This window comes from Marmota monax, unplaced genomic scaffold, assembly GCF_021218885.2.
Source record: "Marmota monax isolate L192 unplaced genomic scaffold, Marmota_monax_Labrador192_F-V1.1 WCK01_AAM20220418_F8-fsc00033, whole genome shotgun sequence".
Taxonomy (NCBI): Eukaryota; Metazoa; Chordata; class Mammalia; order Rodentia; family Sciuridae; genus Marmota; species Marmota monax.
Window position 1 is genome coordinate 8404794 of NW_026694282.1, and position 13866 is coordinate 8418659.

At 38.3% G+C, this 13866-nt stretch overlaps 1 protein-coding gene across 1 annotated transcript; it reads left to right on the forward strand.

The window, feature by feature from the left end:
- The first annotated feature begins 255 nt into the window (after window positions 1-255).
- Window positions 256-6126, forward strand: Dmrta1 (DMRT like family A1). Its single transcript, XM_046467379.2, has 2 exons — window positions 256-1139; window positions 4200-6126. Exons 1-2 carry the CDS (start codon window positions 377-379, stop codon window positions 5045-5047), a joined length of 1611 nt encoding a protein of 536 aa, XP_046323335.1. The 5' UTR covers window positions 256-376; the 3' UTR covers window positions 5048-6126.
- The last annotated feature ends 7740 nt before the right edge of the window (window positions 6127-13866 follow it).

Genomic DNA, 13866 nt, shown 5'->3' on the forward strand with positions numbered 1-13866 from the left:
GGCGCGAAACTATTTTTATAAAACTATACTCGCATAAGGAGGCAAGTGAGACAAAGCAGTTTCTTTGGGGCAATGTGCATTTGCAGCCCATCAGGATGGTGTCTAGTCCCCAGCTCCCCCTTCCTCCTAGAAGGTCCCCAATCTCCGCCCCCGGCCCTTCCCCGACTTAAGTCTTTGGCCAGTAGACCGGTGGGCGGGGTAACCTCTGCAGCCTAGTATTGCAGCCTCGGGTTCAGGCGACGCGCAGAGCACTGGGGCACTTCCTTAGCCCCCAGGGACTGTAAGAGGCTTTCGGGGCAGCTGAGCTTGTCAGTGTCTCGAGCTCCGGGACGCGGTCATTTCCAACTCCGGAGGGACAGAGTGTAAACTTGTCCTTATGTGGGTGGGGGACAGCCGGACAACAGCGTCTTCCTACCCCAGTATCCCTGCAGGTTTATCTGCCGACAGCACCATTCCGAGTTACAACACCTCGCTAGAAACTTCACGAATGGAGCAGTCACAGCGTGGCAGAGGAGACCACAGCGGTAACGGTGTTCTCCACCCTGGCCCGGGACTGGTGGCTGCGACCCCTCATCCCTCACCGCCGGCGTTACCGGTACCCTCGGGGATACCAGTTCCACCAGCTTATCTGCGGCCCTCCGGCCTCTTCCTGCGAGCTGCCGCCACCGCCGCCTCCACGGCGGGAAGCGGAGGCTGCCGGCCGGTTCCTAGGCTGGAGAGAGGCGTGAGCGCAGTGGGCAGCGGCTACCTGCGGACGCCCAAGTGCTCTCGCTGCCGCAACCACGGTGTGGTGTCGGCGCTCAAGGGCCACAAGCGCTTCTGCCGCTGGCAGGACTGCGCGTGTGTCAAGTGCACCCTGATCTCCGAGCGCCAGCGCGTGATGGCCGCCCAAGTGGCGCTGCGCAGGCAGCAGGCGCAAGAGGAGAGCGAGGCTCGGGGACCGCAGAGTTTCTTGTACCCTGGAGTCTCGGGTCCGGAGGGTCGGGCGTCCAAAAGCCGCGGTAGAACGGTGAATTCCCAGGCTGCCGGCGAGCCTAAGGCGGTGCCCGCTCAGGAATTGGGTGCCTTGAGACCAGCTAGTGGTCTGGCAACCCCTGCTATCGAGGTTATTCAGCAAGATGATGCGGAGGACAAACAAGGTGAGTTGGTCTTTGGTGTGCTTTTTGCAAGTAATTGCTGTGGAGAAAGAGTTTGGGGGGGGGGGGCCGGGGGCGGGAAAGGAAAACAACAACAACAACAAAACCAGTAGCGCCCTAGAGGCAAAAAAGAAAAGTTGTTCAAAAGAAGCTCTCAAGTTCTCCAAAACGACTTTATAGAAAGCATGTCAATGAGGGTGTTAAGAGACCCAGCACCTTCACTTTGGAAGGCCTTTCTGTTTGTTTCCTGAAGTGATAGGAAAAGTTAATGAAAGGGTGAAATGTGGGTGATAACAGATGGCGACTTGCCCTAGGAATGGCATTACATTTGCACAAGTTTGTTGTAACTTTGAACAGAACTTCGTTCAAGCGTGCGTTCAACGAAAAGCAAAAGCGTAGTGAGGGGTGTTTAGAGCTTGCTGTATACTTTTTTTCAACTATAAAATCAGTGAATCTTTAGAACTAGCGTGGGAAATTCACTGATGGGAGTGCATTTTTTCAACTTTGGAGCAAGCCTCTGGCTCCAGCTAGAACTAGGTAAAAGAAGATCTATTAAACGATCTCTTTTTCTCTTTCTCTCCCTTTAATTCTTTAAGCATCCTCCACCAACTATTTGTCCGACTCCAAAAGTGTAGAAAGCTTTGGTATCTGAAGTTTTGTTTCTTCCCATAGGAGATACATTTAGGTTTTTCAGATTGCAAAACCATTGGTGGCACTATCACAGTTTAATATTGGAGATTTCTTTCGTTTTTTTAATTCTTTGTAGTTGTAGTTGGGCAGCATGCCTATATCTGTTTATTTTCACGTGGTGCTAAGGATTTAACCCAGTACCTCACACGTGCTAGGCAAGCACTCTGCCAAGGAGCTACAGCCCAGCCCCAACTCCAATACTGGAGATTTCTTATCCAAGGAAGTTTACATTTTTTTTCCTATTATTTATTGACTGCAGATTACTTGCAAATACCCTCTATGTTAGGATATGTGTGCATGTCTGTACAGACTTAAAAAAAAAAAAAACTAAGGCTACCCCAAATTAACTTTTCTTGCTAATGTGAATTCCATTGTATATCCATGAAATTCATAGCCCTCCACAGGCCTACTAGCAGTGAAAATTCCAGTTTTTAAAAATGTTTAAAAAAATGTTCCAAACAGGTTGTAACATGAAATTACAAAATGACACAATAAATTTACTAATTAGAAACTCCTTGAATCGTGAAAATTGTAGATCTTAACAGATCACAGAATGTATTTTGAAAAAGATTATCTCTGTATTGAAATGAGGCATATATAATTTTGTGTTTTCACACATGCCAACTTTCTGCATATGGTCTAGTTTATTTTAGTAGACAAAATAAAATAGACAAAATAAGTAAAACCACTATAAGAAAAAGTGAAAGTTGGAATTCTTGAAACTGGCAGTGAGATCACCTGATGGCATTGATTTGTGGAATGTTTTTGATTCCCAGGTGTTCTGTTTGTAGCTAATTATTTTATTCTATTTTATTGCCCCAGACGACCCTCTATAGAAAGTAAGCCACCTTTTGAAAGGCCACTCCAATGGCTTTTTAAATTGACAGTTGACTGTAGTAAGGTATTGTTTAATTTATTCATTCATTGGACAAAAGACCAACAATCATTCAGTGAATAATATTTTCTACACAAAAGAATCTCATATTCAAAGGAAGGTGGATTATATGTAGTATCCAATTCTATAATACAAGGTATATTATAAAAATGATAAATGCAATAGAAGTAAAACAAGCTTTAGAAGTTGAGGACAGAGATGAAAGAAATGGCATCATAGTATTTTAAAGACACCTTAGTTTCTAAATAGAATCAGTATTTCTTTACCAGTATTTGTACTATGAGTACAACATAATAATGAAAAATTCTTTTATGTTGCTGTGGACATGAAATTTTAATACTACTTTAAATGTTAAGGCAGACATACTTTGTGAATCCCATTTATAAGAAAAATGGAATAGAGGATCAATGTCAATGGAATTTGGCAGACTTGATTAGAAAAGTTGTATTTAGAGTTGAAAATTAGTACTAGAGTCTGATTTTTCAGTAGTACCATCCTTTCTTTTGTCATTACATGACAGCATTTTGACCCTCAGAGTACTAAATTTTACACATTTTAACTTTTGGATAAACATTTATTTTTTAGAGTTTAGGTCTGCTTCTTAAGAAAACAGAAGAAACTATGAGTGTGTTATGTATCATGGTTGCAAATCACTTAATATTGGAGGAAGGGTTGTGATTTGAAGCAAATGCCTGATATTTTTTTAATAGGATTCTTTCAGGTTCTTTACAAATGGCTGTAGTGCAGTTTTTAATTTTCTTTAAAGAAATGTTATTTTAAACTTTTCTTAGTTTTTTTTTTTAGGGATTAAAAAAGAAAATATATTTTTTACAGAGGATTAAGAAAAAATACCAAGTCCATATCATCTCACAGAAAATGAATATGGAATGATTTGGAACATATCATATGGAATGATTTGAGATTGATATAGATGACATTATTGCCCTAAGTTTGAATGAAATTAATGATTTTGTTATTTTTCCACATTATTCAAATGACTTAATTAGAACCTGAAATGTGAGCATAAGAAACCAATTATTGAAATTTAGCATTAGTAATTAAATAGAATATTCATTTTCAAGCTAAGATTACTTTATAAAAATTTGTTATCTAAACCTAACCTATATGTAGTTCTTTTTATGTAGTGTCACTATGGGGGAAAAATATATAGTAACAAAACTCGTGATATTTATGCAAACACCAAACCAACCGTATGAGCAAATGTTGTGCAGTATTGGTGTTATGTTAACATCTCTGAGTAACAACACTCTCCTCTATTGATTCTTAAATACTACTACATTTACATGTTGTCTGTCCTTGTGATCCTGAAATGACTCCATTAAAAGTTTTAGTATGAATAAATATTACTAATATGTTATTAGGAAATGAATGGTCTTATCTAGTATAATTTTTGAGTGGGTAATAGGTTTTAGGAAGTTTTTCTATATTTGATTCTTTTTTTACTTTCTCTTTCTCAGAACAAAAGGGGAGTCAATGTGACTCATGCCAGAGTGGACAAGAAGAGCCATGCTCTAAATCCCACCAGCTTTCTTTGAGATCATCTTCTAAGTCTAATGGTGCCATTGGGAAAAAAAGCATCAGGTCATCTACTTCAGAACACTCAAAAAAGCATGATAGCATCCAGTCTCCTTACTCTGGGGAGCAATCAGGAGGTGAAGACAGTCCCAGGTCCTTATCATCCTCTGATCTGGAATCAGGAAATGAGAGTGAGGGGGCTAAAGACTGCATTGCAGTGAGAGCCAGCCTTCCCATGATGTCCTCAAGACCAAGAGATCCTCTTGATATTCTTATCAGGATTTTCCCACGTTACAGGCTCACCTGGCTAGAAAGTGTTCTACGGTTCTGCAAAGGGGATGTGGTCCAAGCCATTGAACAGATCTTAAATGGGAAAGAACGCAAGCAAGATACCAGGGATCTAGCATACTCCAGAAAACTGGAAAACACAGCCTTTTCAAGAGCTTCAAATTTTAGTCTAGCTAGAATTGGTTTTGGAACTCTAGGTAATAAATCAGCTTTCTCTCCTCTTCAAACCCCATCTGCTTCTTACAGAGGTGATTCAAACCTCTACAGCTTAAATCCTAGACTAGAGATTAGTCCATTACGACTGGCATATTCTTCGCCAGGGAGAGGGCTGTCTGGTTTTGTGTCACCCTACCTAACACCTGGGTTGGTTCCAGCATTGCCTTTTCAGCCATCTTTGGATTATACTTTTTCAGGGATGATAAGGGATACTTCCTACTTTCCCAGTAAAAGCTCAATAACTGGTAGTAGGCTGTATTTTAGACCCAGTCAGGACAGTCTGTAATGTATCTATTCATTCTCCCTTTCTGGAGTATTTCTAGAATTATGAAACACACACATACACATACACACAAACACATACACACAAGAGATCTATTAATGTACTTAAATAAGTATATGAGTGAATTACTAGGCCTTAAAAATACTATTTCTTTTTTTAGTCAGCAATATAAATAGATTTTAGATTTAAAGACTTTATTAAGTGAAAGAAGCATTTAAACATTGTCTGTGCCTTGAATAAAGCTTTTTAATGAAATAGTTTTACTTTAAAGAATGTTCTCCCTAAGTTATCATTTGTAAAATTCCTGTTGTAAAACTACACTTGTTTATATTTTGGTGAAAAGTGGGGTTTTTAGCTGTAAAAAGTTTATGGAGCAATCTAGCATAATATAAAATGAACTAAAAGGAAGAATTTTAAATTTGAGGTAATTCTAAGTAATTGTTATCCTAAAATTCTCATCTTTCCTTCCTTGTTCACAGGGTAGAAAAAAATTATTCAAAGTATTTTTTAAAAATTTATTTGTAGATAAGTGATTAATCATAAAGCTTTTGAGAAGTTTGAATTCCTTATTTTTTGCAAAGTCTTATTTTTCACTATCATTTGTAAAAACAATGCCAATTTTAAATTCTCTTTGAAGTTAACATTTTGAATTATAAAGGCTTACTTAATGAATATTAGGAAGTTGGACTCCGCCATCTTCTGGTCACTATCACTAATTGCAACTCAATTCTGCTGAGTGAATTAATGTATGTATGCATTGTTTCCTAATGGTAGAAACTAACACTTTTGTTTTTTTGCAATAATCATTTTGGATCATGCTACATTAAAATTTTCATATTGTAAAGTGAATTTCTACTGTGAATGATGATTTTAATCTTTTAATTTCCTTATGTCTGTATCTGAGAAAATAATCTTTTCCATATGTTTGAGATAAGAATATAGCACCCATTCTCAAAGTAAAAATAATTCTATTCAGAAAAATAAAATAACTGTTCAGACAAATATTGATTGACTCTATGTATAGGCTTAATGCATTGAGGGAGACATAAAATTTCCAAAGGGGGGAAAATTGTCATTAAAATTTAGAGGTATTCTTGTGGTTTAAAAAGTATATTTCGTTCTCCATCTGGAGCATTTGAAAACTGTTTATTTCAATAGTCAGTGGAAAATCCCTGAGAAAACTGCTTGCTAAACAATTTTTATGAAGTTTTCTTTATGTGTCATCATTTTTTAAAAGGACAGTAATTTTATTGTTAGGAATAAATGAAAACCCAGCTGGGATATAATAGATGATTCACTAGATATTTCTTTACATGTATGGATGTGTGTGTATGTGTAAATATACACACACTACACTACTAAAGCCCTGTCAGTTCTATTCTCATGGAATCTTTTCCCTAAAGTCAGTAAAATATATTTCTAAATCATATTTGCCAGCATATAAAATATTAAGTCACTAAAGTATCAAATGCTGATTTGAGATTATATATATAAAATGATTATGTATTAATTTTAATGGTGTGTGAGAAAAAAGATTCTGTAAAATTTTGTTGCACTCAATACTCACTTCTTATAAAAAAAAGCTTTAGATTCTGAGTCTAAACCATAGTAATATGGCTGGCAAAAGTTAATACATCTAAGTGAAGAAATAATTTTGGATAATAGATCTCTTTGAGACTGATAAAACCAAAAATGGCCTGCAAGCACACAGTTTTGCATATAATTTCATGGGATTCTTGGATCTCCTAAATGCTATTCAGGTTAGAATCTTTGATTAATATTTCTATTGCATTAATTCATTTAAGAATGCTATTTTAAAAAATGCACTAGATCCCATAGAGGATGTCAAATGTAAAATATGCTTTAAAGGAAGTTATACTATATAGTAGACATCTGGATTAAAAATTCAGTAATTCTAGAGTTGCTGAATTCTTCATGTGGTTTTCATTGGAGAAATGGAATTGCTTTTGAATGAAGAAGAACATTTATTTAGTAGTATTCAGAATTTTAAGAACAATTTATGATCTTAACTTTTCAGTTAGTCTACATAGATAATTTTATAAAATAGGTCTTTTGTTCAACCAGTAAATAGGATGTAAGGAAGTGAGGCTCAGCAGTGGTAGTATCCAGACCCAAGATTAGAGGTACTTCTGCAATTTCAGACTCAGGTCTGAGGCAGGATTTGTGTCTGTTTTGTTTCTTGACAGCTTTTGTGTGGTATCCAATACCTAAGTGCTCAATAATAGTTCTTCACTAACTGAATTAAACGAAGGTTTAAAGAAGTAGCATAGGAATTCATTTATTCAACACCTCATCGTTAACACTGCTTTGTGTAATACACTAAGCTAGATAGATGCAAAGGATACTTGCATGAAAACAGAGGCTTAGCCTCAAGATGCTCACTGTCTATGTTATCATGTGTGCAGAAAAGCAACCAACCAATGGCAGCATTTGACAACACTGGTGCATCAGTGAGTTGTTTATAATCTTGACATATATGCCCATGGATTTTGCTTGAGGCCTGAACTCCTAAGCCACCATGGAGGTAGGAAAGAAGAGGGGGTAAACATTGTAAGAACCAGCATGTGACCAAAATGAATTGACTATAGTGTAGAGGATATAGCAAGTTAAAATATCATGAAAAAAGAATTCAGAAGAATGAAATTTTAATTATCTGTCAAATAGCAGAATGGCTATCTTATAGTGCACCATCTTTTTTTTTTTTGGGGGGGGGGTGATGCTGGGGATTAGAACCCAATGCCTCATGCATACAAGGCAAGCACTCTACCAACTGAGCTGTATCCACAGGCCCTGAATGCATCCTCTTATTTAAAATACCATGTAGAGAAAGCCCATCAGAGACCTGGTTGGTGGAATCTTTCCTTACTGCTTTCAATATTGGGACAGAATCATCTATAACCTGATCAGAAAGAGTAAATACTGGTTGGATTCATGAATACATTTCAAGTCTAAGAAAATGAAAACACTAGACCATATTTGTCAATAATTTGCTCATTAGAACTTTTCCTGGGTGAAAACCTCCCTTTGGGAAGAGGCTAAAAAAAAAAAAAAAAGACAAAACAGTGTATGATTTCTAAGCAATAAGACAAGTAGAGGTTAGCATAAGACATGGAACTGAGGAGGAGGGCTCACAAAGGACACAAATCCAGAGATATGTGTTAGTAAAATGTATATGAGGTATACACCAGTATGTCTTCCTAGAGGGAGCACTAACTTTGCAGATGAGCTCTAGGATAGACCCAGCAGGATGACTTGGGCAGGTAACTTTCACTCTCTGGGCATTTGTCAATTCTCAATAAAATAAGGATATAAATATCTAACTTGCAAGATTCTCAGAGATAAAAGGTAGCTTGAATAAACTGCAAAGTACACTAATGCTTATATATTGGGTGCTAAATAAATAACTGTTGCTGTTATTAGTTTGTATTACATTTTCTTTGCCCCCTGGTGGCAGTCTCTTAACAAGGAGTACTCTGTAATTTCATTTAATCCACTTAGTGGATGTGGAACCCATAGAACAGTTATTACTGGGGGAACAGGCTTCGTCCAGTCCAGATTTCCTGTTTGATTGTTACTTTCATAGGTTAGCCACAATTTCATAATGTATTATTGTGCCGGGTTTCTGTTCTCATGACTAAAAGGCTCAGGAGTCACTCCAGTTAAACTGGGCTAACTGGGCTGCACAAAATAACCACACAAGAGACACAAATACCTTTTTCTTTGGGGTCGCTGGGACGGCTCTTCTAACCTTAAGGGTCCGCAGAAAGAGAGAGAGCGAGAGCACGGGCTGACCCCTTTTTGAGGGAAGCTTTTCAAATGAAGCAAGAGGTCAGGTTTCAGGGGGCTGAGTATCTTCATAATGTCCACTTTCAGCAGGTTGACTGACACCTGGGTAGGCCACACCCAAGGGCACAGTAAGAGAAGGGGACACACACAAGGCACTTCCATGGAAGATTCTATCCTAAACAGGGCAAGGGGTTATCTTACAAAGGAACAGGTGAGCGTAGCTTCACCCATGGGGCTGTAGCAAGGCACACTCATGCACGAGACACCGCCCACATTTCTGTGACTGAGCACCTCAGCACCCAGCCAGGGAGTGTGACTCAGTCACGTGTAAGGTTGGTCTCCCACATTATTGTATATGTGTTTTGGATTCTTTTTAAAGATTGTGAAGAAAATGAACAGCAAAACCACGGTTTTGTGTTCATGTTACCTTGATCAGTCAAGAAAACAGTCCCTATAAGTATATGTGGAAATAAGGGAGTTAATAGAAATTTGATCTAACACAGAGGAGATCTGGGAAACAAAAGGGAAAATGCAGGACTGAGAGTAACTAATCTGCCTAAAGCACCGTGTGAGTGAACAAGTGGGCACTTTCAGGAAATTTGTGAAGTCCAGCCTGACTCATCACTTACAGTTCCCAGATGCATAGTGAATGAAATCTTTGGGGGATCTCAGGCCTCTGAATAGCTATGGGCTCTGTGGGTCTGCGAGAGGCCCCTGGTGGGTGGGTCAGTGAGACAGGAGGAAATCTGGTGTGGAGTAAACACTGGATGTCTGTCCTTGATGACTTTGGTTTTACCTCTACCTGACAAATTTCACAATTCTTTCCTGGGCCAACTTTCAGTCTGAACCATACAGAGAAGGGAATTCTGGGAAATGTAGTCCCCAGTTTTAATTAAACACATGCTGCACAATCCAGTCCAGTTCTTGTCAATATGGCTTTCATACTCATATATTAACCACATTCCCTTACAAATTAGGGCCAAAACAAAGTTATTCTTTTACCAAAAATTGATACAACTACTCTATAACAAAAACATACATACTTTCTCTCCAAAATAGGACACACACAGTGACCCACCCATCTTGGGGGAGGGCTTATTCCTCTTTCAACTAGTTAAATCCACCTTTGACTATCCTATAACTTTAATCCTGAGATAGAGTGAACCACTACTAGTAAATCTTGTTAGAGCAGGGAGTTGGGAACGGAGGAAATTGCTAAATGCAGATGGTCCCTGATTACCACAGTTCTACTTATGACTTACCTACTTTATGATGGTGCAAAAGTGATAAATATTCAGGAGAAGCCATAGCATGAATTTTGATCTTTTCTCAGACTAGTGAAATGAGGTATAATACTCTTTTGACATGCTGGGGAGCCTCAGCTCCCAGTCAACCATAAAATCATGGGGGTAAGCAACCAATATTCTGCAGTGTACTTTTTTGCTGAGTTAGGATGTTTGGTAGGTTAGATGTTGTTAAATACATTTTTGATATTACGATATTTTCACTTTACAATGGATTTTTTTGGGATGTGATCTCATCATAAGTCAAGGAACTTCTGTACATGTACACAAGCACACACACAGATATACTTTAAAGCAAGGAAAAAATAAATGTGTCTATCTACTAGAGCTCTCATGCTTCATATGGGACTATCACTGGTCATGGGATCACAGATGGTATCTATAACTTTCCTTTTCTACTGTTTCATATCTTCCTTATTCCAAGAAAGTGTCTCCATTAATTGTGGTTATTACTATGGTGGGTGACCTGGGTCCTCATTCCTGAAGAGTGTGGCCCATTAGCAGTCCTGCTTCTGTGAGGTTGTTTCAGCCTTCCATTAACTTTTACTACAAATATTGGAAGACTAAGTGACACTCCAGATGATGTCCTGCATACTGGAAATACGACCATCTGCCTCTTTTCCGGCTATTTCATTGGCACAAGGTGCCTAGAATAGCCAATAGTAATCTCAGGTTCCAGTACACTGTTGCCTTCTCTTATGGTATCATTTTTCATTTGGGAAGTAAGACCTGTGAACCAAAAAAGCCAAAAGTTGTTGTAGGGAACAGAAACAAAAGAACTAGTGGTAAGTTATCAGATTAATGAGAGAGGTGCCATTGTTATATCTATCCTGTGTTTCCCCGAGTCCTGGGTATAGGAGCCACTCCATAGTTCCAACTAATTCTGAGCATATCTTACACCCAGGAAGACATTATTCCAGCCATATAAAGCACTTTCACCATCTGGTGCCATAACTGAGTCTTCCAAAGGCCATTCCATAATTTTATTAGACCAGCTGTTTGGGGATGAGGGGAACATGATGATACCAGTGAGCTCCACAAGCATGAGGTCCAATATTACAATTTCCTTGTTAAGAACGAGTCTTTTTGTTAGCAATAACATTGTATGGAAAACTGGGAAGGTGACCCAGTATCCTGTAAACCCACAGATGGTGGTTTTAGCTGAAACATTAAGGTGGGAAAGGCAAAATTGTAACATGCATGAGTCCCCCCGCACCCCCGGCGAGAACAAAGAGGTACTACTTCATTGATGGAAGTGATTCAGGTGGCTGGCTGGTTTCCTTGGGGAATAGTGCCATTCCAGGAGCTTTGTGTTGATCTTTGCTGTTGGCCAAATTGGTGAGCCAAATTGGCCTTCGTGAATGGATGCTCATGTTGCTGAGCTCAGGCATAAGCTCCATCTATGCTTTCATGGTCATTCTTTTCATAGGCCAACTGAACAAATATGAGAATAAAAGAATGGGCTGCCTTGTGTATAAGATTATTAAGATATTCCCTATTCAGGGGTTACTCTTTGGTAATCATTTATAGGAGACAAAATATCCTTACATTTTGTGCTCATTAGGGAATGTCTTTTCACATATCTTCTCTGTAGATCTGTCACTGATTTTCCAATCATGTTTTTTTCCAATGTACTGTCCATCCAAACTGTTATCCACTGCTCATGACTCATTCTAGATATGTATCTCTGTCTATTTCTTCTTCCAGACAAAATGAACAAGCAGGTATATAGTTTGAAGTTCTTCCAATTGAAAAGACTATCTTCACCAGTATCTTTCCAGGCCACACCTATGATGCCACAGCTGTTCATGTCAGAGTGTTCCAGAATAGCGTGTTGAATCACCTATGAACAAAAATCAAATTATTTGCTTGCTTGGATTTTACTGCTCCTAGATCTCATCATACCCTTTGAACTCAGGAGGCTATTTGCTTGGCAGCCAGTCTCATGAATGTCCCTACTGTACAGAAAGGAGCCACTACAGAGGCCTTCAAGGATGCTAGAACTTTGATGAACAAGGGAGTACTATTTTTGGAGAGTCTCACGAGGAACATAATTAAGGGGTGAGTGAGTAGTTAATATATAATAAGTACACTCCGGTGTTCCAGTTGCCAACACCTTTGCAGATGATTTCATCAATATTTGTGGAGGCATCTATAGAAAGCAGTTTTCTTTATGTAGCTATTACTTCTGTGAGTCCTCAGCCAAGCACCTGCTGGTGGGAGTGGGATTACTCGTGGTCAGCAAGATCAGTAATGAAGAACATAAGCTCAGCTGGACATGGTGGCCCATACCTGTAATCCTAGCTGCTTGGGTAAGGTAGGAGGATCATGAGTTCAAAGCCAGCCTCAGCAAAAAGCAAGGTGCTAAGTAACTCAATGAGACTATGTTTCTAAATAAAATTCAAAAAAAGGGCTGGGGATATGGCTCAGTGGTCAAGTGTTCCTGAGTTCAATCCCTGGTACCAAAAAAAAAAAAAAAGGAACATAAGCTCATTACAGTGTAGAAGAACAAGGACAAGTTAGATAAGATCTGCTGGCCACCTCTGAATCTGGCACCTCTTAATACTTTCTGAAAATAATGATCTTTGCTTCCCTTCTGCTTCATAAATCTTATAGATTTTTCTCTTTTGGTTAACTGTAACTTGGAACCATAGAGAGGAAGAAATTCTGGGAAATTTAGTTTCGAGCCTTAGCCAAAGTGACACAACACAATCAAACATATGACATGTTGTAAAATTCATATTTTTCAACTATTTAGTTTTATGAAACAGTATTTTCTGTTCACCCTGAATCAAAGATTAAACCTCCATTAAACATGGGGACCCAACAACAGTGGAAATCTAGTTAGAGTCTTTACTTACTGTTCCTATTGTTGTTTTTACACTCTTTTAAAAATTATTTCTTATAAAACGATTTTAAAACTACATGAAAATATAAGAAATACTACAGAGACATCCCATATACCATTTATCTAGAGTTCCCCATCAATAATATCTTGTATAATTGTAGCACATTATTACAATCAGAAAATTGACATACCTCACATATCATGCATGAATTTTATTTAGGACAATATACAAAATCAATGGGAATTTCTGGCATAGGAAAATATCATCTGGTTTACCTGATAAAAAGATGATTCTAGCTGTGTTGTGGAGAAAACAGACTGTAAGTTTCAAAGAGGGGAGCAAGGAAGCAAGTTTGGAGGTTACCGCAGAAGCTAATTGAGAGAGGACAGTGGCTAAGATGGAGATTGCAGAGAGAATTGGAGGGGACACATAGTGGTAAGATTGTAGATACGTTCTTAAATGTAGAAATTACAGGCTTTGCTTATGGGTTGGATGTGAAGTATGAGAGAAGAAAGGCACCACACATGCCTCCAAAGCTTTGATCTAAAAAACTGAGTTGGATGAAGCTCCTATTTGCCAAAATAGTGAAAACTGTACAATTTTTAATTTTTACAATACTCATGCAGTCTGAAAAATTTCAAAGAATGATTATTTTACAGGCCATCTTTCTGGTGACAGTGGGTTTTCCATGAGAAGATTTGTTCTATAAAAGATTAATAAATAGAAAAATCTCTAAGAAAAACTCACAATCAGAAAGGCATAAACAAATGATACTGAAAATAATATAAAAGACAGAATACTGAATTCAGCAGAGAATAAATAAATCATGACAATATTATAAATGATAAATTTTTTAAAAACT

Bases quoted from the DNA above. Each gene is read 5' to 3' on its own strand.
- Dmrta1 (XM_046467379.2), top strand. From the start codon at position 377: ATGTGGGTGGGGGACAGCCGGACAACAGCGTCTTCCTACCCCAGTATC. The intron at 1,140-4,199 runs GTGAGTTGGTCT...TCTCTTTCTCAG, and splicing joins TGATGCGGAGGACAAACAAG to AACAAAAGGGGAGTCAATGT.